At 38.0% G+C, this 25,789-nt stretch overlaps 1 protein-coding gene across 1 annotated transcript; it reads right to left on the minus strand.

The window, feature by feature from the left end:
* Positions 1–1,212: 1,212 nt before the first annotated feature.
* Positions 1,213–23,735, minus strand: PWWP2A (PWWP domain containing 2A). Its single transcript, XM_006897036.1, has 2 exons — positions 23,125–23,735; positions 1,213–2,896 (listed from the first exon to the last, which is right to left on the minus strand). Exons 1-2 carry the CDS (start codon positions 23,706–23,708, stop codon positions 1,213–1,215), a joined length of 2,268 nt encoding a protein of 755 aa, XP_006897098.1. The 5' UTR covers positions 23,709–23,735.
* Between the last annotated feature and the right edge of the window lie 2,054 nt (positions 23,736–25,789).

The raw sequence follows: 25,789 nt of genomic DNA on the forward strand, positions 1-25,789 counted from the left end.
GAATTATGTAAAAAGTATGAAAAATTAAGACCACAAGGAGTATCAAGTCTAGCAGCACACCAGACTTCTTCTGTACTATAAAACTCCATCTTAAGAATAAAATGATTAATCAGTTGTTACTTGAATTTTACCTATACTCTTAATATATTCCGATAGGGCACATAAGTTTTGTTTTTTACCTCCTCTGAACAAATAACTTACAAATAACTCTTTTCTACCATTCTGAAAATTTCAAGCTTTTTGAGAAACACACACAAATAATTCAGATTTAGTCAATTTTATTTACAGCTTTTTTTTTACATTTCAGAACATTACACAATAACATTTTCTCATTTTCTGACCTGCAAACAGATACCTTAAATGGAAATATTTTTTAAAAAATTATCAAATTAGGTACATCCAAAATGCAACAATTACACATATGACAATTCACAAAGTGTAATTTACCAGGACGTATCCTAAGAATTTAGGAACAGCCAGTCAGGAGAAATCTGACCAAATATAGGAATCAGCTATTTACATACCCAAAAACAAAACTATCTAAACTCCCAAACCAGAAGTTTGAAAATTATTGTTAAATCCCCATTGGAACAAAGATAGAAAGTGATGATTCAAACCTATGCAGCCTTAGCCCCAAATACTGGTTATCTATCTTCCCAGCCCATGACTGAATGGCCAGTATATTTTTCAAACATCTTAGTATCACTCTTAATGCCATTTTTGTGCATAGATAGGCTAAGTGTCATTAGTTTAAAAATAAAACAAGTAGTCATTAAATATCCATACTATTCCCCCAGTTCACCAGCCGTTACTGCAATCCTAGTTCTGCAACCCTTGTCACACAGTGACAGGCTATATTTTTTATATATATGTATGTGTATGTACAATAATAGGTACAATCAAGAGTCCCTGCAAAAATTCACTGTTTGTTGAGGCTATCTATGGCTCCTGTGCACTGGGATGGTTTTAGACTGTAAAACTGAAAAATACTGCTAAAATCTCACTTCTTTTAGACAAAATTTTAAACAAAATTTGATTCAGTTTGAGTTTCTCAGTCCAAAAAAAAATGGCTATAAAGTACAAAAACCAGCCAACCGAGTGCAATTTTTTCTCCGATTTGGCCTGGTTATTTCATGGAAGTTTCTCCTAACTAGACTAAAAAAAAAAAAATCTGTGGTGCCTTCCAATTGCTCTTGCCTACCTTGTCCATGTTCAAGTCTCAAACTGTGTTAATAAGGCCCGCACTTCGGGGGTGAGCTGCTGGGCAGCCTTAGCCGCCTCTGCGATAGCCTTTCGATACAGGCCCTTTCTCTTCTTATTAAAGCGTGACTGGAAGTTTTCTAAAAAGGGAGAAAGTTGCGAAAGAGCAAGGAAAGATGTTGTTGGAGACCCAAACCATGAAATGCGGGCCTCCTGTCGGACTAAAAGACCATTATCTTTCCGGCTCACAGTTATAGTAAGAATGCGGGCTGGCCACCAAGGGAAGCCATAAATCTTGGCCCAAACAATGTCCCCTACACATATGGTCCTGCCATCTGGCGTGATGCATTTAGAGACGTTTTTGGAAAAGATTTTCATTTTCAAGGAATTACTGAGCTTTTTCTCTTCCTTTGAAGAGGAGGAAGTGGAGGAGGTGGAAGGTGCGTGCATACTGCCTGGAGGAAAATCAAAACTTTCTGAAGAACTACACTCAGAGTTGGAAGACTTCAAATCATCTGTGCTATCAATGCTACACACTGATGCACTGGAAGAGTCAGATTTCTTTTGATTTAGGGTCATGTAAACAGAGATACTGCTTTTGCTGCCCCTTTTGCCCAATGTCTGTGGTTCATCCTGCTCACCAGTCACATGCATTTCATTTGTGTGCTGAACCTCACTGCTGGCCTCTTCCGGGCCTTTTGAGGGACTCTGATATTCGGTAAGGGCCTCACCTGCTGAGCGGGTAGAGGTGCAGCGAGACTGGGGCTTAGGTGCCATCTTGCCGCTCCGCATTTTCTCAAGTCCTGTCTTCAGAGAAGAGTCATTTTCTTCATTCCTGTATCTTTGTGGTTTTAAACGAACCCGGGGTGGAAGGGAACCTGAGCTAGGATTCTGATACCGTCGCGTGAAATGGACTTTCGAATGTGCAGTTTTTGAAGTAGAGGTTTCATTTTGCTTCTTTTGTGCCTTTTCTTTGGCAATTTTCAATACTTCTCGAGCTTTTGCATGATCCATGTTCTTACTCTGGAGTACTTTTTTAGTATTTAACTGAGCTTTTGATGTATTTGCCTGAGCAGAAACTTTAACTACTCTGCCTCTGCTGTGAGTAATACTTGAAACCTTAACCACAGCATTTCTTTTCTGGCTTTCATTTTGGTTTTTCCCATCCACTTTATGGTCAGTTTTAAGTTTTTTGTTCACAGTAGTTACACTTTCATTTCTCCTCTTTTTATCTTCATATTTAGAAGAGTCACTTGCACTACTACCTTTTCTAATTTCCTTTTTTTCAGCAACAACACTGTTTTTACATTTGTCACATAGGACTTGCCTGGGTCGTAATTTAATAGCATTCATTATAGAAGTGGGTTCTTCCCTGTACATTTTTCGTTTGGGTCGCTTGATTTTCCGAGGAGGCGGCTGAGGTATTGATTGGTTATATGTGTCCCTGATAAACAATGGGGGAGGATAAGGTGCTCCTTCATGGAAGAGAGGTGGTGGTTTGGAAGTCCACAGGCTTTCTGCCAGGTGCGGCTCAGGAGGCGGGGCAGGAGGAAGGTCATGGGGAACAGCACCATTTGCTTCTCGCTTGACTTCGGCCCCTTCTTGGAATGTATTAGTTTGGAGCTGCATGGCTTCAGGTTTATCCTTATATTCTCTTTTTGGAAATACTGTCACGGGGATCCCATGGGGCCCAAACCTTTGAAGAAAAGAAAAAAACCCATTAAATCAGTGTTTATAACCCAATTTCTTAAAGTTAAAAAATACTTATTATTTGTTAATAGCAATTGTTTCTGAAAGCAGTATTATACTTTTAAAAAAGGGAGGAGGCAACTGGCCACTTTTGTAACTCTCCAAGACTGAGGGTTCTAAATTATTGGAAATATTTCCAATAACTGGCTAAGCAAAATGGATAGCCTTACTTAAAACAGACCTTTTCAGTCTTTAATAGAAGAATGTTCTATCACGTAAATTAATAGTAGGAAGCATTCTATTTAATTTATAAAAACTTCATTCCACATTAAGAAATATCTTCACACATTTATATAATATGTAAATATAAAACAAATAAGCAAATTTACATATATGTGATACATAAAGGTATTTCTGTCCACTTTGATCTATTCAATTGGTTTAATGCTAGCAAGGCCAATCAAATATACTTCAAAATTCCTTCACAGGCCCAGACCCAGTCAGTCCATAAAGTACTCTTTCTCTCATTGCCATAAAGTTGATGCTGATTCACAGCTGATCCCCCAGTGGGTTTCTAAGGCTATAAATTACACAGAAGGAAAGTGCCCATTTTTCTCCATACAGTTAGTAGTAAAACTCTCAAAAAAACAAAAACAAAAAAAAACTCTCCATAGATTACCCTTGTAAAGTACTAGTAATAAATCTTAGCAATTCTCCATTTCTAAACAAACAGAGGTCAGTAACTTTTGTTTCTCACAAAGAATTAGAAGTAATTGTGGCTTAATCTAAGTATCAAGAATTCAACATTTAAACAAGCTTACTATGTTCAATTTCCTTCACACACACACAAAAAAATCACTACCAAATTCTAAGAGGAATGTTAACACACTCATTTTAAGCACTATATTATTCAAATAATACGATCTCAATGTCAGTCCTTTAAATAACCCAAGAATTGGCTTCTGGCAGAACCCTAAAAATCAGACACAAATGTTTTTTATATCCCTGTTTTCTGAAAAGGTTTTTGGCTCTCAGAGTCTTTGAAATGTTCTTCTATCTCAAAAAGAAAACCCAAAAATAAAAACCATTCAGGATACCTCTTGTGGGAAGAAATCTTGAGATTAGACACTACCAGCTGTAGACACAGCTAAATTCAGACAGATACAGACATCTGTACTGACAACTTTAACTGTATATAGGTATCTCTGTCTATACATAGAAATAACATCATCTGGCTCTCATACCTAGTTTCCCTTCTAACACCTTTATCTGGCTACCACAGACCAACAATGGTAGCAAATACATGCATACCACAAAAAGGAAAGCCTATTTTACCTAAGGGGATGCAAGTTTGTGTTTGAGCTAATTTTCAAAAGGAAACCTTCCTCACTTGATCAAACAAAGGTACTTTGTATGTATTCCAGCAGAGCTTCAGGAAGCATGCTGCATTACTATTTAGGAGTAATGGCCAGTATTGCACATTAAGCCCTTTTTTACACAAGTGATCAACAACCACTTCTTTAAGAAAATAATTTTTTATTTTTAATGTAGAGTGCGTAAGACAATACAAATTATCTAAGGTAAGACCATTATTTGCATTATTAACAATATTTTGTAATTCAAGAAGCCATCATTGTACCTCCATTACCCTTTCATGTAATACTGAGTTGGGGAAAGAACAAATTTTCTTCCTCTTATTAATATCCAAATGATAATTATCCTAAGGTTTGAAGTGAAGTTTCACAGCATATCTTCTATTCCCCTTGAGCAATTAATTCTCCCTATACTTTAGTTTCTGAAGAAAAAAATATAGCAATATTTCCAGCTTTAGAAGATTTAAGTGAGAACAGGTTAATAAATTTAAGTGAGAATAGGTGAACATTTTTCTTGGCTAATGGTATACACCCTTAATTTACTTTATTTAAATAAAATGATTTTTCATACTGATGATCTTTTTACGTACCCCCTTTTTCGTGTGTAAGGAAGACTCAATTTGTAGACTGCATGTTTACCCTCATAGTACGTAAGTACATTCATTTCGCATTGGACACGGTTTTTGTTTTGCCCTTGTCTTTGTCTCTTAAACACATAAAATATTCAACCATTGTATATTTGTATATTCTGAATAATATAAACTATTACATGACAAGGAATGGAAATTAACCAAAAGAAAATAATTCTTAGTTGAGGGTAGAGTGGAGAATGCTTGGAAATAACAGAAAACATTTTAAAATAATAATAAAGCTTCCTCACAGTGCTTATAAGGCAATGTGCTGTTAGAAAAGATGGATAACATTAGGAACAGTTAATGGTGATGGTGGATTAGTTTGTAAGGGGTTGAGTTTCTAACACAAAGGTGGGACTTGGAAGGATTTACAGCCCCCAAAAATCCACTGCAGGGTTAGCTATGAGTCAGTCTGACTTGAAAGCAATGAGTTGAGAATGGCAATAGGCAAATATAATGTACACAATTAATGTCACTAAGCTATACATGACAATGGTAGAAAAGATGTTTTGATACTATGCATCTACCAACTTAAAAACACTTCTTCAAAAAAAATCACTGGGAAAGGAATAACAGTGTAATACTATAATAATAAATAATTATGCTATTACTTTTCATACTACTTGTGCCACAATTTTCAGGAACTGGAGTTAACACTGGAAATGAAATCTCTTTCAATGGTACCACTATTATTAAAATCTGAAAACCAATTGAATGTACAAGGATGCAAACAATACCTGTAACTACAATGAATCCATTTCATACACAGATCCAGATGTAAAAGCTGTACAATGTTGCTGGGTACAGCAGAGTCAGAATGGTCCCATAGCTGACCCTCCCATAGATTTAAGAGGCAGTTAATAGCTCGGGAGAAGACTGCTCCTCCTCCTCCTGCAGAGCAGGTGGTAGTGTGCCTTCAGGATTGCAGTGCGGCCTCTTGCCACTAGGCCACCAGAGCTCATATAACTATGCTAAAAAGTTTGAAAGCCACCAACTATTACATTCTACTCTAAGTAAGAACATAAAGCAGCAACAAAATTTGGTCTCTCAATGTTATACCCTAACTTCTCAAGTCTCAAAATACATAATCCTAAAACTCTGGAGTGTTGAAAATGCTCATTCCTAAATTCTGCTTAAGACTGAATTATAATAATCTCTCTTCCAGAATACAGCTTACGATTTGAAATTTTAACAAGTACTTCTGTTCTAGCTTTTTCTACTGTGAAGAGAGTCAAGACCCATCGAAGTGCTCACAAGCAGATAGATATTACTAATCAAGTGAGAGGGGAGAATATTTATCCCTCGCTTCAGCTTTTCCAACAAGAATGTCTGAAAAGAAGCACAGTGCCTCCTATTCTTTGTATAACATGATATTCTAACTACATAGCCAGTCTAAAAATTATACAGGGAAGCAGGTATTGTCTCAATTAAAATTAGCATCCACTTCCTAAATAACATGCCTCTGGAAACTATAAACTTTGATAAATGTCGATAGTTATAGAAAGCCTTCAGGCCTTTTGTTCATAGAGTTGCAATAAGTCGTGCTCGACTCGACAGCAATTAGCAGTAGCAGCAGCAGCAGCAGCAGCAGCAGCAGCAAGGTACTATTTAAAAACGATAAAGAGCTTCTTTGGCATTCTTTGCGCAAAGTCCCTTAAATCTATAATGATTTAAAAATCATTTAAAACTAGCTATTTCATAATGTAGGGTAATAAGTACCATAAATTCGAGAAGACAGTTATTTTGTGTCAAAGCAAGAAAAAACACTATGTAAAAGAAAAATGTAAACATTGGGTATTTTCATAAAAATTAAAATGTCCCATTAAGAGACTAATTTTGTGTATTTCCTACTTTTTGGACTCCATTTAAAATATTTTTACAAGCAGTTCTAAATTGGGCTGAATAAAACGATGATTGATTTAGTGAATAAAGAAGCAACAAAATTAGTCTCTTAATGAGTCTATAGCTTAACTTTTCAACAGTCTGAAAATACAAAATTCTAAAACTCTAGGGTGTCTGGAAAATGCAAATTCTTAAGTTCCTAAAGAATAAAACTTTCATTCAGTTTTACAAAATTACAGTAATTAGTGATTTCTTGCCTCACTACCAATCTTATATGTAAAATGCACCACTTCTTGGTATTACGTTGATAAACAACATCTTAATTCCCTTTCTAAAGAAAAACTTAAATCCTAACTTTTTTTCAAATGTCAGATATATAATTCTTAATTCCTTTCCTGAAAGTGTTTTTAAAAATGCTGAAAGTTTCATCAGCATTAATGTCATAGCAACTCAATTAACTCATCCCTGACCCTGATCTTTTCCTGTTACAGTAACAGTGCACAGTAGATTCTCACTTTCTTCCCTCCACTTCTGCTACCAATCTGCAGTTGAGGAGGGAATTCTTTTTACAATATGATATACTAAAAAAAAAAAGAGCAAAGATATTAAAAACTTTATGCAAGTGGACAAAAGTTCTGAGAAATTCACTACTCCAAAAAAAGCATTAAGAAGGGTTAGTTGAGTCAGTGCTTGATGGGCCAAACTATTGTCCCAGCAAACAGCAGCAGTACCAAGAAGACGACCAAAAAGTACTACTATTGTCCTAGCAAACAGCAGCAGTACCAAGAAGACGACCAAAAAGTACTTTCCCTCCCACAATTCCTTCTTCCTCTTAAAAACAAACAGGGGGGAAAATTAAATGCAATTAACCAACTAAAAAATAATATCCAGATTTATTTCAAGCACATGTCTTTTAGAAAATAACACGAGTTTTAGGTTTTAAAGGAAGGTCCTTACTTTGGTACGCATTTCACATCTATATGCAAGTGTTACTATCTCAAAGTTTAATCTCAGGATAAATGAGATTAATTAATGTAACAGGTAAGTGCAATAGAAAATTAAAAAAAAATAAAAATGTACTTCGAGTTCAAATCTGACTATATATATAATCATAAAAGGATTAATAGTCGCAAGTGAAGTAACAACAATAATCTCAAGGAGGAATACAAGACAACACCCTTATCCAACCTGAGAAAGTAAAAATCACCAAAGACAGCAGTTATGAGCCTGCAGATAATACCCTGAGGACACTACTTACATTCCTAACTTATTCAAGAGCACGTACCAAACAAACCCAAATGGATGGATACTCATTTTTTTACATATTCTGTACCACTATGCAATTTTGTTAGGTACTATCAAGTAGACCATGAGTCTGTATTACAACTAAATGCAACATTGTAGACAGCATCATGTATGAAATGATAAAATAGGAAAGATATTTTCAGGAAAAGAAAATCATAGAAAAGGGGTCGTAGAATATTCTACCACTGTTGCCTGAATTTATAATTTTTTCTTTTTTTATTGATATTTCAACGAAAGTTTACAGAAAACTTGGATTTCTATTTGTTTACTGTTGCATGACTTTACACTTTAAACTGGTTATGTAGGAAAATTATCTTGGCTCTCTGAAAAACAGGCAGGTACTAAGGTGTAAAAGAATAATGTATGCAGTCTACTTCTAAATAAGTCAAAGTGAGGGAAATATAGATCTATAAAAAATGAGAAAGCAAATATTAAGCACTACATTTGCTAAATGTAATAAAAAGTTAAAAATTAGGGAGCTCTGGTGGCCTAGTGGCAAGAAGCTGCACTGCAATCCCAGAGGTACACTGTTTGAATCCACCAGATGCTCTGCTGGAGGAGGAGGGGCAATCTCCTCCTGTATGAGTCAGATCCAATTTGACGGTACACACAAAAAATAATAATTTTTTTTTAAAAGTCAAAAATTAGTGACTCCACAATGTTATTCGAACAAATTTTTACAGATGTGAAATTTTAAAATACAAAGCTAAAAAATGGTCTTTAATTCTGTTTACCTCAGTTTAAAGCAAAGAATTATATATATTTTCAAAGACTGTTCTAGTGAAGTATAAATTCCACCAAACACAATCAAGTACTACTAAGGATAAAATCTCTACTCAGAATTCAGTTAGACACCCAGGACTGAAATCACTGTGCACAGCATCAGGAAATGAGCTTTTGCAGAGATAGGGATATACCTAGAAGGCCATCAGTGAAGAGTAGTAGTGACTGTAGATTCACATTTTTGAATGTTGCAAGCAATTTAAAGTTGGTTCTAAAACAAAGCAAAACAGATTAACTTCAAGAAAAATCACCGTACAACCAGGTAGAGCAGACCAACCTGATTTTCTTCTTAGGAGACAGGTTAGGATTCTGGCAGGATGAGCATGATGGGTGTGTATGGTGGGTCTCTGTTTGTGAGGTAGAACACTAGTAGGGAAAGCTGGAGATTACCAGACTACTAGTAAAACAACCTCTCCTGAAGACTTGACTACACTAAGCAATACTATTTAAGCATCAAAATAAATTAAAACTCAAGTTAAACTATACCTGTCAACCCCGTTTTCTAAGTACAAAGAACACATACATGCCTTCCGTTTTAAATGCATTATTCTTTTTTTTTTTTTTAAATTTCATGAAAGTTTATAGAGAACTTGGATTTCCATTCATTCATTCATTGTTGCACATCTTCCTCTCTGCTCCCCTCCCCCAGTTCGCTTGTCTCTTTGGAAAAAAAAAGTTCTTTCATTGTTATCCAGTTATCCCTCCCCAGTCTGCAGCTCATTTCCTGGACTCCTGTCTTGCCAATAATACCTAATCATATAACCCTATGTCCGTTTCAATGCTGTATACATTATTTATCCCCTCTTTTCTTAGTTTTCCTCCCATTCCCATGTCAGTCCTGTTTTATAACAGTGGCATTGTGCAGTATTTGTTCTTTTGTGACTGAGATATATCACTCAGCATAATGACCTCCAGGGTCATCCATTTTGTATACCATTTCATAAGTTCATTTTTTTTCCAGTGCTGCATAATATTCCATTGTGTGAATATACCACAGCCTCTCTAGCCATTCGTTTGTTGATGGGCACTTGGGTTGCTTCCAACTCTTTACTATTGTGAACAAAGCAGCAATAAACATGGGTGTGCATATATCTGCTTGGGTGGCAATTCTGGTATCTTTAGGGTATATTACCAGTAGTGAAATTGCTGGGCCAAATGGTATTTCTATTTGCAACTTTTTGAGAAAGGGTCATACTGCCTTCCATAGTGCTTGCACCATTTTATACTCCCATCAAAAATGAATAAGGGTTCCAGTTTCTCTACAACCTCGCCAGCATTTGTTGTTTGCCGCTCTACTGAATTTTGCTACTCTTACTAGGGTGAGATGATATCTCATAGTTGTTCTGTAAAAGCATTATTGTTAAAGGTGAGTTCTTTTCAATTTTACTTTAAAGGCTATCCGGTACAATGGGACAGGATGAATCTCTGAAGCTTACCCTGAGATGATCTTTAAACTTTAAACAAAAAAATATCTCCTGAAGTCTTCTTAAAACCATAGCTTAACTAGTCAAGAATGCATGCCTTGAAAATTATACTCTTTTAAAAACTATATGGGATTAAAATGACAATTAGAATAATTAGATGGTAACCTTAAGAAACAGTGAATTTGTAATTCCTGGAGAATGAACAAATTAGGGTTGAGAATGCTTCCATAACTCAAACACAACCAGTCTCTGAACTGTTTATGCACAAACTGCTCAACTGTTCTATGTTTTGCAGTGTTAATTTTCAACAACAAAGATATATTTAGAAAAATTCTTAATGAGCACAGAAACTATAATGACTGATTATCCCTAAAAAAGACTAACCACCTCTTCTTGACAACACCCTCAACTTGCTTATCAAGCATTTGACTTAACGCTTCAGTGGGAAGAAACGCTCCACTCTACCAGCAACCGTCTCGTTATTTCACCCTTACCAAAAGGGGAAAGCTATCTTCACCTGTATTTACTGGTAGCATTTAAAGACTTCAAACTGTTTTAATTTAAAGGAATTTCATAATATTTTAAAAGAACTCAAAGGAATGGACAGACATTACATGTGTGACAATCCACAACAGGACAAGCATTACAAAGAGGAGGGAGGAAAATGTGTATGAAAGAAAACCAATTTCTTTGTAAACGTTCAATAAAATCAAAATAAAATTTGTTTTAGAGGTAAGGATTACACCGTAGGCCAGAGTACAAAGGGATTTAGGTTAACCAGAAATTAATTAGAGCAAGTACTTATTTAGTGACTGTGTAAATAGAAGAACTATTTATCCTTAATTTTCCCACTTCTCAAATGGTTCCTTAAAAACGTTATGATGGTCGAATTATCAAATACTGTAATATTTTGACACTTAGATAGCACTTACTATGTGCCAGGCACGGTGCCCTGAGGACACAGCAGTTATAGCTCTCAGGGTCTCGTCAGAAGGTCCAACCCACTAGCTGTTCCACAGTCTGCCATAAAATGAAAACCTTAGAAGCCTTATGTGACAGTTTTACACTCTGGTGACCTAGTGATAAGAAGCTGCACTGCAATCCAAAAGGCATGTGGTTCAAATCCACCAGCTGCTCCACAGGAGAAAATGGGCAATCTCCTCCCATGCAATTTATTGCTTCTGAAACCCCCCTGGAGTCAGCCAAGGGGCGGATCCAATTCAAATGCACCTAATAACAACAATAAGGTCACCAGGGAGCTCTGGTGGCTTAGTGGTTTAAGGAGCTGTGCTGTTAACCTGAAGTCATGCTGTTTGAATCCACCATCTGCTCAGCAGGAAAAAGGGCAATCTCCTCTCGTGGGATTACAATGCCTATGAAAATCTGCTGGATTATCAGCTACAATTTGGTTCAGATCCACAGTATATAACAACACAGAGTCATTACTGATGAGAATTAACTCAATCACAGTAGGTTTGTCTTTCAGGATCTGCCAGATATTATTCCTAAAATGTACTTATTTAAATTTACTGATTCATTTGTTTTATCACTACAACAACCTACTAGTAAAATACTGTAACCATCCCTATAATAAAATTGAGAAAAGAAAGAAGAGTACTTACGTAACTCTCCAAAGATTACACAGTGAGTAGGTAGTAGAAAGACAGGTCAACTCAAAACTCATTGCTCTCTAGTGGGAAAAGACTCAAAGCTGATGTTCTATTGGGTTTCTGAAGCTGTAAATGGCACAGGGAAAGATCACCCATCTTTCCACCAATGAGATGCTAGAAGACTTACATTTCCACAGACGCATACTTTGGGTTAGCAGCACAACTCCCTATGGACTAAGCCACCAGAGCTCCCAGAAAGATCAAAGTCCAGGTCTCAACTACTGTTTCCCTTCAAGTTACCCTCTCTCATCCTTCTCCATTGAGCAATTTATCCACTATCTTTCAGTCAATTCTGACTCATAGCAACTACAGGGCCAACAGATGTCACATAGGGCTTCCAAGGCTATAATCTTTATGGAAGCAGATTGTTACATCTTTTTTCTGTGGCGTATCTTGTGGTTTCAAAATGTTACCCTTTATGGTCAGCAAGGCCTCTCATAAAGGTAGGTTTCACGACACAGAATTGTTTGTTTTCAAAAAATAAATACCCTATAATCAAGCATATTAATATTTCATCAAGGAAATGAGTAGGGGGAAAATTTAACATTAAATGGGATAGATAGGCTCACATAATTTTGAGTAGACCTTTTGCTACCAAAAAAATAAGTTTTCAGAGTTTGCTGAATTTTGAAAATGCAGTTAAGAGATGTGACATAATTATAAAGATTAAAGGGCAAGAGAGCTCTGGTGGCCTCCTGGTAAGAAGCTGTGCTGCAATCCTAACTGCATGCAATTCGAATCCTACAGATGCTCCACTGGAGAAGGAGGGGCAATCTCCTCCTGTGCCAATCTGACCCGGCTCAACAATACAAAACAACAAGATTAACATGTTGCCGCACACTTTTAAATTGACGACCGTGCTTAGAAACGCTTCCCCCCCCCCATGTGTTAACGTCATTTGCAGCAACGTGTTAAAGGGCAATCTACAGTGACTACAGATAACCAAACATGTAAGGGAAAAATTACTTTAGTAACACATGTCTAGAGTCTTAAGAATTTTCTCAAGGGGCGGGGGGAAGGACAAACCAAAACACAACTATTAACTTTCAACAATTTCAATTTTACACTCCCAAGTATGAACTGACAAATAATCCTCTAAAGAAAACCTTCTGGATAACTAGTTTGGAAATAAAAATGGAAATGTCTAGACAGGAAAAACAAACACTTGAATCTTTACAAAAGGGAAAATAGCAATGACACTTTACTATTTCTAGAATTATTTACCTTTTAATAGTTTTTGGTTGTGTGTTGGTTTTGCTTTTCTAATATTTAAAAAAACCTGCTTTCATGTACCATCAAGTCAGAATTAAAGCCGAGCTAAGCCCCTAGTGGGTTTTCAGAGGCAGTAAATTACACGGAAGCTGACTGCCCATTTTTCTCCTGCAGAGCAGCTGGTGAATTCAACCTGCATACCTTTGCATAAGCAGCCTGATTCTTGACCACTGAGCAACCAGGCCTCCCTTTAACATAGCTACCCAAGAGAACTGTAGCTAGGTAGTGGCACAGTATTTGTAAGATTAAGACAAATCTTCATAACACTTTTCTATAATATCCTTTATTATAGTAACATAACTTGGCATTTTCTCAATAAAATGAACATTGTTGTAAAGGACCTTTTTGTTAACATAAATATTCATCAGTTTCCATGCACTTCCACAGAATTCCCCTAATTCTGATTGGCAGAGACGAATACTCCGTATACGGCCAATAACCATGGCAGCAGCAGTCAAGAAATCAAATCAATGACCTCTTCTCAATACAAGGATATCAGTTTAAAGACTCAAGTGCACGGGATCCAAACCATGGTATTTTCAACTAATTCTTATGCATCTGAAAGCTGGACAATGAATAAGAAAGACCGAAGAAAAATTGATGCTTTTGAATTGTGGTGCAGGAGAGTACTGAATATCCCATGGACTGCCCGAAATACAAACAAATCTGTCTTGGAGGAAGTGCAACCAGGGTGCTCCTTAGAGGCAAAAACAGTGAAAACTTCATCTCACATGCTTTGAGCATGTTGTCAGGAGGGCCCGGGACACACACGCATGGCGGTCCTTGCAAAATACATACTGCTAAGAAAGTTAATGGGTCAATGAAAGGAAAACCTTCAAGGAGTCCAACTGACAGTGATAGCAACAATGGGCGTGAATGTGGTGGAGAGCAAGCTCAAGGACAGCACAAGGAGATAAAGCATGGTTCTGATCATAGGGTCAGTGTCACAGGGTCAATTCAACAGCATCTAACAAGAATAAGTAGCTTAAGTTTTTCCCTTTTCTGTCTGGGTCTCTATATACTTTTAACATTTTATCTGTATTAAGCCAGCTCTGTTTTCAAAGTAGTTTACACTCACTGCCACTAAAAGTAGCTGGTTTAAACCTATCAGGCATTTTACAGGAGACAGATGTGGTTGCCTGCCACTGTAAAGAAATACAGGTTTGGAAACACTATGGGGGTAGTTCCACAGGGTCACTGAAAGTCAGAACCGGCTCAATGGCAATATTTTGTTGTTGTTATGTCCAGTGGTATCCCACATACAGGCCTACGAAAAAAGGCATTTTTTTTAAAAAAAGGAAATTACTAAAGTCTATTTGTTATCACTTACTATTTCTATCTCACCAAAATACACAGTCCAATAAGCTACTATTTTCAGTCTTTTTAGAGCCTTTTCAAATCATTTTCCAGCACTTACTGAATGCTTACCTTGTATTTTAGGAGCTTCCAATTTGATAATTCTTTTCCTGCCTGCTTACAAAACAAATGTAATTCACTGTTGTCAGAGACAGGCTAAAGCTAAACAAAAATTGTAGCTCTAATTTAAAATCAAGGAGTCACATATGAACATCAAATTCCATTTGAAAATGTTAAAAAAATCTCTTAAGCTGAATTAAAGAGGTACTAATATATTAAAAAGGGGCTTTGGTTGTTTAATGGTAAAGAATTGTGCTACCAACACAAAGGTATGCGATTTGATTCCATAAGCCATTCTGCAGGAGAAAGACAGATAATTTCCTCTCATATGATTTACATCTTTGAAAACCTGTCAGAGGGTCATCTACAAGTGGGTTTCAACTCGATGGTACCCAACAATAATATATTAAAAGCAAATAAATCTCTTAACTACAAGAATATAATCACCATCAAAATGATAAACTAAATGGTAACAGTAAAGTATAACTAAGTATATCAGTATGACAACTTAGGCAAGGTTGTTTTTAAATCTTAATGAATCATATAGTTCAAAAAGCCAACCTGAATATACCCACTAATATCTACCACTTACAATATGCTTACTTATAATCTGAGTCTTAGTCTCTTTATCTATGAAAGGAGATTAATAGAATTAACTTCAACAGATTTGCCAGAGGTAAAGGATATTATTGTTCATTTGTTCTGAGACTGGGCTAGTGAAAAAAAAGCACAAAACTATGCATCAAAAACAAGGTAAAAACTGTTCAGGATGGTCAAATTTTACTACTCTGTACACACAATGCTATGTAGTGACGATACAAAGGCAAAATGCTGGATTAGGCATCAATTCCACCCATATATACTATTAAGATATTTTAAAGTTTACTCAAAGAAGATATAGGTTAAAAAACTATCAAATACTAAAGTATCTGGCATGGGGTGGGGTATAGAATGTGAAATACATAGTAGCTATTACTAATTACACAGAAAAGTGAAATTAAGTATATTATAGTGAAAAGTTTTAAAAGGCTAACAAGTCACAATTCTCCAGTAAATTATGTAAAATTGGTTCAAGAGGAAAAACTATGAAAATTATAAATAAGTTAAACGTCCAAAAGACAACCAAATTTTAAGAAACCAATATACAAGTCAGTTTTACAATAAAGGCCTGGACTTGTCAACTCTCCATAAGCACTGCTCAAAAACTAGGAACTTTTAAAAAATGATTGACAAATGTACTATACTATTACTTTAGCAAAATAACCCCTTAAGAACTAGTACATGTCCAAAATCCAGAAATCACCTGCATCAGAATTACTTTGTTAAAATTATATTCTGTTGTAGTGGATCTCTGAAATCCAAAATCAGTAAGAAACTGGTGAGCACTCTACTTAACTTATACCTTTGCGCTGTGGAGTTAGAGAAGAGTACTAAACATCCCATTGCCTGCCAAAAGAACAAATGTGTCTTGGAGAGGGTGTAGCCAAGATTTTCCTTTGAAGCAAGGATGATAAAGCTTTATCTCACAGACTTTTGGTGCGTTGCCAGGAGAGACTGCCTGTTGCTTGGAAAAGAGGGGAGATGGCAGAGGAGATCCTCAATCTGCTGGATTGACACAGTGACTGCAGCAAGTGACTGAGCTCAAGTGTGTCAGAGATAGTGAGGATGGCACAGTATAGGACAGGGTTTAGACCTATCATAGGGTCACTAAGAATTGGACTCAACAACACCTAACATCATTAGCCAAGAGTTTAAAATCACTGCCATCATTTCAACTCACAGGAATGCTTCCGTCAGATTTCCAAGACTGTCATCTTTCTCCCATTGAGCCACTGGTAGATTAAAATTGCCAACCTTTTGAATTAGCTCAACACACTATGCACTACATTCTTTGTTAAACCACCTCAAAATACAATGTCACTTCAGTTACACATCCTTGCAACGTCTGCATGAATTAGCATGTGTCTGAATTAATTAACTTACGAATTTAGAGAAAACAGACCCCCAAAATACCACAAAATGATGCAATTAATGGGCACAACTAACCATTAAGCATCTCTTTCCTTTTTTTACCAAAACAAAATCTACTCAGATCATAACAGTAAAGATGAAAACACAGTATACAAATTCTTTAATAACCTCCATAGAAAAGTTGATTTTAAGATTAAACCTAGAGCTTTACTTTCAAACAGTAGATAGTAATGTGTTTTCTACATCTGAAAGGCTGTAAACTAACTTCATTAAAAGCTTATTTCCAATAAAACACATTTGGCATTGTGTATAACAAGATATCATTTCATTTTTTGGTGGTTGCTGAATACATCTACTTACCTAATTAATAAAATTTAGTTTTTAAATGCCCAACAACTAATCATATCCATTTAAAAGCAGAAAAAGTGCAACAGTGTAGCATATAATGAAAATACTCAATGTCAAAGCACTTAATTGTTTGAGAAGCATCCTAAAACTGGGTAAGAAGGTGGCTGGCACTTGCCTCTTGCTTGTTTTACTATAGCAATGCTTTACACTTTGAGATCTAATAAAAATAACCTGCCCCTCCCCAATTACTTTAGAATTTTAAACACAACTCAACACAAACAAGCATACACTACTTGAAGGCCTGAATTCTCAGCCTGGAGGCTTTAGTATAAGCTACTGATACTACTACTCACTGCTTCACCAGAATGGCTGTATATTTTTCCCACCAAAAGTAGGGCTATTGCACCATACGTTTCATGGTCTCTGTAAAGAAAAGAAATCATTGTCTTGGTTTATATTTAAAAAAAACAAGTAAATGTTCTACAAATCGTTTTAAACACTCAGTGAAATTTCAACTCTTCAAAAGAAATCACTTCAATTTTTGTTAATGTAACAGTATCCCACAAAAAAAATTCAATATAGCCAGCACCTTTAATAAGCAGACCATAAAATTAATATGCACAAGTATTTTTAAATATAAACATTTACTCCATGATTGCTTAATTCATATCAAGTCAAGACAGATGGAATCTTTGTTAAAGGATTTCAATTGTTTTCCCTCCATCATTTAAAAAAGATTGGTATAATAAAATCCCACAGATATAAAATCCTATGTGGAAAATAACAATAAACAAATACAGACTAAACAGACTACACAATAGGAAGGCTTTCGTCCTAGGAAATACTGCTTTTTCAGGGAATAAATTGAGAAGACTGAGGAACTTTTTCTTCAAAAGTCTGGGCTGAAGGCTTTTTCTTCCTTTGCAGATAATCTTGACAGGTTAAACTTTTCTATGTTTGGACTTTTTGGAGGTGTGCATGGAAAGGATAGGTCTTGTTCGCAGGCAGACAATAGATAGCCATAGTTATGTCTACTAACCTAAAACAAGGGAAAAGAGGTATTCAAAAGAGGTCTTGAGAGGATTGTGTAGTTTCCCCATCAGTTAGCGCCTGCAGGAAAAGAACTATTTTAAAACACTGTGGAAATAAATCAAAGTAGATGCAACAGGAAAAAAAAAAGTACAGAAAATGGAAAAATCTACTCAAGTTTAATTTCTTTAAATTTCAAGAGGAAAAATGATGACAAGGAAACTATGAGAGACCTTGGAAAATCAAACTGCAAGGTATGAACTTTATTTGAACAAAATACTGTAATAGTGTTTCTGAAATATGAAAAAATGACAAATTTTTAACTTGATTAACATGTAATGATAGAAATGCATTTATTTTGCTATTGTTTCAAGCATGATAATATCAGTATGTTTGCTTAAGTCCTCATCTTTAGAGATTCATAATAACACTTATGGATGAGTGATATAGCTAGGATTTGATTAACTCTAAAGGAGGCAGATACATGATCCAACAGGCATGGCTAAAAATGGAGAAATACTAAAGTTTTTTGTAATATAAAAATTCATTTCCTATAATAAGTAATTAACATTTATCAGATACATTATTATGCCTAAATTAATCATTAATGCAGTTTAGCAACCTGAAGAAACACCTATAATATAATGCTAAATTAAGAAATATCTACCTATGTAAAAATTATGAAAGTATATGGTTAAGGAAGAAAAGAGAACAGGAAAATCCCAACTGACTTGTAGAACTAACTTTTTTCCTGATAGAATTAGATAGACTGGTTACAAAATGTATGTGCCATTGAGTAGGAACTGACCCAAAGCTGACTCTCCAGAGGATTTTCAGAGGCAGTAAATTGCCAAAGAGGAGACTGTCCATTTTTTCTTTCTTTTGTATAACAGTAATTACAATAACAAGACAGATTACTAATAAGCACATCTAGGTAGCAAGTAACTTAAATTCGCTAAGAGCACTGAAGATAAAACAGTAATGATGTTAGGTGCCCAGGAGTTGGAACTAATAGCTGACCCCTCATCAGGTTTTCAGAGGCTATAAATCTTACAGGAGAAGACTGCCCATCTTTTTCCTGTGGAGCAGCCAGTGGATTAAAACCACTTGCATTTGTGCTGATAAAACAAAATAGTACCCCATTTAGAGAGACATTGTTTCAAATGAAAAATTATGCTTAAAGAACTGTTTTAAAATACTTTTATCTTTGAGGTGAACATGTTATTTATTTTATTTTAAAGCCAAAGCGGAACAAATATTATCAAATCAGGATGGTGAAGAAAAACCAATCCACCTGGTCACCCTATTCACTTTATATTCAATGACCTAATTTTTTTTTCCATTTAAATAGATATCCCAAAGCCAAAATAAACTATCCTCATGCTACAAACACTGAAATTCTGAGAAAGTGCCCCAAAAAAAGTGTTAACCAGGAAGGTGGAACTGGAACCAAATATAAGTACAAGACATTCTAAGAATCACTTAGTATCAATTCTTTTTTTAAAAAAAAGCAAAACTGTTACTGCTGTTTGAGTTACAAGGTCTTGTTTCTGTTTTCACAAACTGGAAATGATTCTTCAATTAACTCTGAAAATAATGGGGGAGAAATCAAATCACAAAAGACAGGGAGGTAAATTTCTAAAGCAAACGTAATCAATGCACCTATTATTTCAAATACTGTTCACGGGGCTCTAACCTAGTAACGAGCTCTTCAACTTAAAGCTCTCAGAAGGACATAAAAATTAATAAAAGCAGGAACTCATCCTCTTCAAGACAAGAATTCAAGGCACACATACATTAATGGATTCTGTAATCTTTCAAATAGTAATTCTTTATATCTCAGTAGAGACAAGATTTTAGAGTCACTTATATTTTCCACAAAACAGGAAATGAATGAGGAGTCTCTAAAAGCAAAAAAGTTTGTGGCTATCAAACGACTAATCAACCTGCCTGTGCCGCCCCCCCCCTTGCACTGCACACACACCCTTTTTAAATTATCCCTTAAAAACTAGCTGCTTTCAGCTGTGGATTTTGATTCATGGTGGACCCACACACACCTCATCACCCCATTTGTCAAGACGAGATTTATGCTATACTGGGTTTGCAATAGCTTATTTAAACGAAGAGGTGGGGGAGGGCTGATCTTTTGCAAGAAGATAGCTAAGACTTTTTCCAAAGTTGTTTTAGGTGCCTTTAAGTCGAATATGACTCATTTTGACCCTATCTATGAACAACAGATCTGAACCCTGTCCTATCTTATGCCATCCTCACCAGGATGCAGCACTTTCCCCCAAAATACTCTAAGTATATGTGAACCTCCAATATTTTTATTAACAGCCAGGCATACTAATCACTGTACTGCACAGAGACTAAATGATCTCACACAGCCAGTCACATCAGTATAAGCCTAAATTTCAGAAATAACCAACTCTTTACTTAATATTTAAAAATTTAAAAAGAAAAATACCAACAATAGCAACTAATTTTCTGCATCTCTAATGAAAAGCAGAAAAGCACAGGTTTTTAGATCAGATCAATCTACATTTGAATACTTGTTTAAAATAAAATTATTTATAAGATCCTTAATTTCCTATATAAATTATAATTCTCATCAGAGTTCCAAATACTAAAGCATGAAGGCAAATAGCAGGCAATTTTATTTTAATTCAAAATAAATTCTCTTTTTCCTAGGGATTAATTCATGGTCAAATCAAATAGAATACAAACTATTTTTAAAGTAACTGAGAGTACAGAATCAGATCTTTGTAACAACTATATACAAAAGTATCCTGTAGGTCATCAGTTAACTCCAGAATATCACAAGGTAACTCAAAAAGCTCACTCCTCTCTTATAGGTGGCCCTTCAGTGGATTTTAAAAGGTTAATAACGCCCAGGAGAAGATTGTCCATCTCCTGAGAAGCACCTGGTGGACTGGAAACACAAGGGAGGCCTAGCCTTTTTAGTTAGCAACACCCTCAGACTGTACCACTCCACAAGACAACTACAGGTTACAAAACTGTATTGGCAGGGTCTTTTTCAAATCATACTAAATTATGAAAAGTGACATCGAACTAGTCGTTTCTTGTTGTCGTGTACCATGGAGTCAGAATCGAGCCATAGCTGACTGTACAGCCGGTTTTCAGAGGTAGTTAATCGCCCACCAAGAGACTGCCCATCCTTCTCCTGCAGAGCAGCTGGTGGCCTCAGACCGCATACTTTCGGGATTGCAGTGCAGCTTCTTGCCACTAGGCCACCAGAGCTTCCTACTAAGTCTTCAAACCATGAAATTTAAAGATATTTTTAATTTCCTCACTTTTATCACTTCCACAACTGAGGTCTCCCAAGCAAGCTTGTGAAGGATGGGGTCATTTCTAATACATCAATTCATAGGAGGGTGCCTTTCACACAAATATGCTTAACAAATATTTGTTGAATGAAAAATTGACATGGTTCTTTTAATGGCTTTGAAAAAAATTACTTTGGACAAAAAATTGCTTAGGCTTCAAACTATTCAAATATAAAAAGCTCGCATTAAGAACAGCTTTTCCAATCAAAGAAATGGTTATTTACAAGAAACATTATCAGCAAATTAGACCAAAACTCAAAAATTGTTAATTCTCTATTAGGTAAAATTTTTAAAAAAACCAACACAATGAGCACCTCAAAACAAGAAAAAAAGAACTCATTACATGTGCAAAATCTACTTACCTTTTTGCACCTTCCTTTTGCAGATTTGAAATCCAGATTCTCACACAATCACTGGCCTTCTGTTTGATTCAACAGCAAACACACTGAGTGTCTCTCGCTATTAAACGCACCAGTAGAAAGCACACTGACTTTATGCTACTTTCTAACTATAAAAACACAAGTGTAAAATTCTTGAGACAATATTCTTTAAAAACTTGAGATTAAACTATGTGCAGACTATCCATAAAGTCTCCCTCATACATCATCATGCACTCACTGCCATGGAAGGGACTCAGAGCTGGCCTCCAGGGGCGTTGTCAGAGGCTATAAATCAGATGGGAGATTGTCCATCTCTCTCCTGTGGAGTCACTGGTGGATGCGAACTTGCCGCCTTTAAGGTGCAATTCCCTACAGCTACTCCACCAGAGCTCCTCTTTCAGGGCTGTACTCAGCTATAAATTTTAAATGGCCTTTTCTCCCCCCTAAATGAAAAAGGATTGTGTCCTGATGGGAAGGCAAAGATTTAAAAGTAAAACATACTAATAAGCCATTTCCAAGCAGGTAAGATAGCATCAGAGTGTATGCTGTTGCAGGAAACAGAATGGAGAGCCGTGACTGGGAGTCTCTGCACTTCATATCTGCAAAAGAAGAGAATAAAAAGGTTAACGTTATCTAGTCTTAAAGACAGATAATCTTCTTTACTTGTTTAAAGCAGTGCCCATAAACATTTTAAACGAAAATGTGCTGGTTAAGGTTGTGGATGAACTCAACCTTGTTGAACTGTGCCGCCTATTACAGTGTTAGAAGTCTTCAAGAACACTTATGCCAGACACCATTAAAGCTTCAAAGAAAATTTGATTTCTTCCTTACATTTTTCTTGAAAATGGAAATTAGCCAAATGTGTTTTCCTACTGAACAAAGTTGCCTAAGGGGAATCACTTCTACCATTAAAAACAGTCACAAGGGATGGGTCCAATAAACGATCTTTCCCTTAGAGTGACAAGTAACCTTTTGGGAACCCCACGGTACACATTCTTTTCTCTAGCCCCCCAAAAGCTAAAGGTTAATTTGAGGGTAAACAGACAAGCACCCCAGAAGTTATCGCCTCCGCCCAGCACTCTGATCTCTGCAGAAACCCAGCTGGCGTTTTGCATTAACCCACCCTCCCGGCGTGGGTGAAGCGGGTCTGGAAGCGGCAGGCGGCCCCAGGGGGGTGAAACCCACGAGCCCGGGCAGCAGTCGCACCCCCCTCCCGTGGCACACCGGCCCCCCGCGGGAGCCCACCCGGGGCAGGGCCCGCCCTCGCCCGGCCTCGCGCGCCTGCCCCACGCGGAGAGCGCGCCGCGCACGACCGGAGGGCGGTGCGGGTGGCGGGACCCCGAGCGCGCGGGAGGCGGGAGCTGAGGGGCTGGCCCGCTCCTTCCCTCCCCAGGGACCGCGCTGGCCCGGGTGCCCGGGCGCGATGGAGAGCGGGCGCGGTACCTTTTGGACAGATCCATAAGGACACCGGAGAAGAGCTTCTCCCCGAAGCGGAACGACACGACGAGCGCGTCCTCAATGATGTGGTCCAGTGTGACTCGCACCTCCGAGCCAGGGATCAGTTGCGACACCGCAGCGTCCCCGCCCGCCGGCGGCACGAGCGCCAGGACTGCGGGCTGGGGCAGCGGCAGCTCCTCGCGCTCCTCGGGAGCCGGGGACTGCTCGGGCAGCGGAACCGGGGAAGGTGAGAGCTCGGGTCCTTCCGGAGGTGCGGCTGCCGCCAGTTCCGCAGCCCGACTAGGCAGCTTCTCCTCAGCCTCCAGCTCTGACCCCGCCGCCTCCGGACTGCGGGCGAGCTCTCCAGGCGGCGGTGGTGGCGGCGGGAGCGGCGGCTCATCGGCCTGAGGCGCGGACTGCTGACCGTCGGCCTCGCCGTCCGGCACAGATGCTTCAGTGGCCGTAACCGGGAGGGTGTCAGCACCGGCCTCGCTGCCGGGGATGGGCTCCATCTCCGGCTCGGCCTCGCCGGCGCCCCCCTCCCCAGGGGACGCTGCAGTCGCTGCCGCCTCTGCAGCCACAGCCGCCATTTTCTTTCTGGCTTCTCCCTCCTCCAACTCCGGGTGCAGCGACGGCGGCGGCAGCTCGGTTTCCCCAGGCCTTGCCCTCCCTCCCGCGAACACTCTTGTCCCGCCCTTTCCCTGATGCTCGTTATTGGCACCGCGCCATTGGTTCCATCCTACACCCTTCCCGCCCTTTTAACATTCCATTGGCCAGTCGGGGACATCTATCAACTATTTATTCAGTCCAGCCCTCCCATACAGAGTGGGAACTTCTCATTGGTCAGATGAGTTGTCAAATGGACAATTTTAGGGGAGTAGTGAGGAGGCGGGCTTAAGGGGGGCGGGTCAAGTCACAAAAGCCGCACCATGTACTTATCGTATTTTCCCATTGGCTGGAGCAAAAATTAGAGTTTTATGGTTGGTTTATGCTTCTGCTCATTATCAATTAGGTTTTTCAGAAGTGGGAGAAAGGGAGGAATCACGTGACGTACTAGTTCTTTCAAAGGCCCCGGGAGGGGAGGAGTAACGAGAGAATGCGGGAGAGGGACCGCTTCCCAAGAAGCCCTGCGCGAGAGTCCTTAGAATAAATGTTATTTCTAGGCGCGGAACTGCTTGTGGCCGCATGTGGGCACGTCAGGCTTCTTTAGGAAGGACAACTGAAGTTTGAAAAATAATTTTGCAAACACTTTTGGACAAAGCACTGTGCTAAGTCATTGGGACGAGGCATTCTACATAACCTAATGGCAGCTTTTCCAATACCATACTAGGACTACTCATCGACTTCTTTCCTCTTTCTACGAACAAAGCACCTACTTGTGCATTTAAAAAAAAAAAAAGAATTAAGTACAGACAGCAATACACAACCATTGCTGGATTTCTTTGTGAAATCTCAACAAATTAATTGCGAAGTGGATGCATCTAATTCACTGGTTATGACTTTTTCTTTCCTGGCCTCTCCTATGCTACAGATACAAAAGATATCTTTCTTCAGTGTCCTGAGGCCCCTACTTCTTATTAGCGCTTTAAGCTTCCTGGGTTATATTGTGAAGAATTTACTGAACCCTCTCAATGTAAAGCTGAACAAGCCTATTCTCCTGAAGAAATCATACCCGTGGGTGGGGGGAAGAGGGAGAATTTGACAGTCTTAACATGGAAGGAAAAGAAAAACAAATTTGAAGGAGTAGTTAAAGTTAAAATTTCTGGAGCATCTGTGATAACCAGCCATTCATCTAAACGATATTTTATTATCTCAGTTTTTCCCCTCTCTCTACAATTCCTTTACTAAGCTAGTAGAAGTAGTATTATGCCTGTTTTCTAGAAAGAGTAATTGAAAATACCCAGTGTCACTTCTAGTAAATTGCAGAACTAAAATTCTAAGTTGAAAAGGCTGAAAATGACAATAAGTAAATACCACCATATGCTCTGACTATTCCAAGCCTTGAAGCTCTTGGAGAGGGGCCAGTAGAAAGCTCTGTAGGTTCAGACTCTCATAGTAACAGAAGGACATGAATTTACTGGACGTTCACTCTGACAGAGATATTCTCATAAAAATCTCATTTAGCGGGCGGGGGGGGGGGGGGGGGAGGTGTGGGGGGATTGTGTACCAATGAGGGAGTTTTTCTTTTGCTTTTCAAGGAGAGGAACAAACGGGGGGCAGGGGGGAGGGGTTTGTGAGGGGAGAAGGGTGCAACAATGAATGAATGGAATCCCCAATTCTCTGTAGATGTTCATTGAAATGAAAAATAAAGAAAAAAAGAAAAATAAACAACCCAAATTAAAAAAAAATAACAACAACAACAACAAAAAAAGAAAGCCAGCTGTGAGGGACCTCTCAAGAATACTGAAGAGCAATGATGCCAGACTGGAGACTAAGGTGCGCCTGATCCAGGCTATGGTCTTTGCAATTATGTGCCATGCATCAGAGAGTTGGACAGTGGATAGGGATGATAGAAAGAGAATTGATGCCTTTGAGCTGTGGTGCTGAAGAAGAATGTTGAACATACACCATGGACTGCTAGGAGAACAAACAGGTCTGTCCTGAGAGGGTGAAGCCAAAATGCTCCTTGTAGTCAAGGATTCTGAAGCCTTGTCTGACATACTTTGGGCAT

Source organism: Elephantulus edwardii, unplaced genomic scaffold, assembly GCF_000299155.1.
Source record: "Elephantulus edwardii isolate Elephantulus edwardi_28Jun2011 unplaced genomic scaffold, EleEdw1.0 scaffold00197, whole genome shotgun sequence".
NCBI lineage: Eukaryota > Metazoa > Chordata > Mammalia > Macroscelidea > Macroscelididae > Elephantulus > Elephantulus edwardii.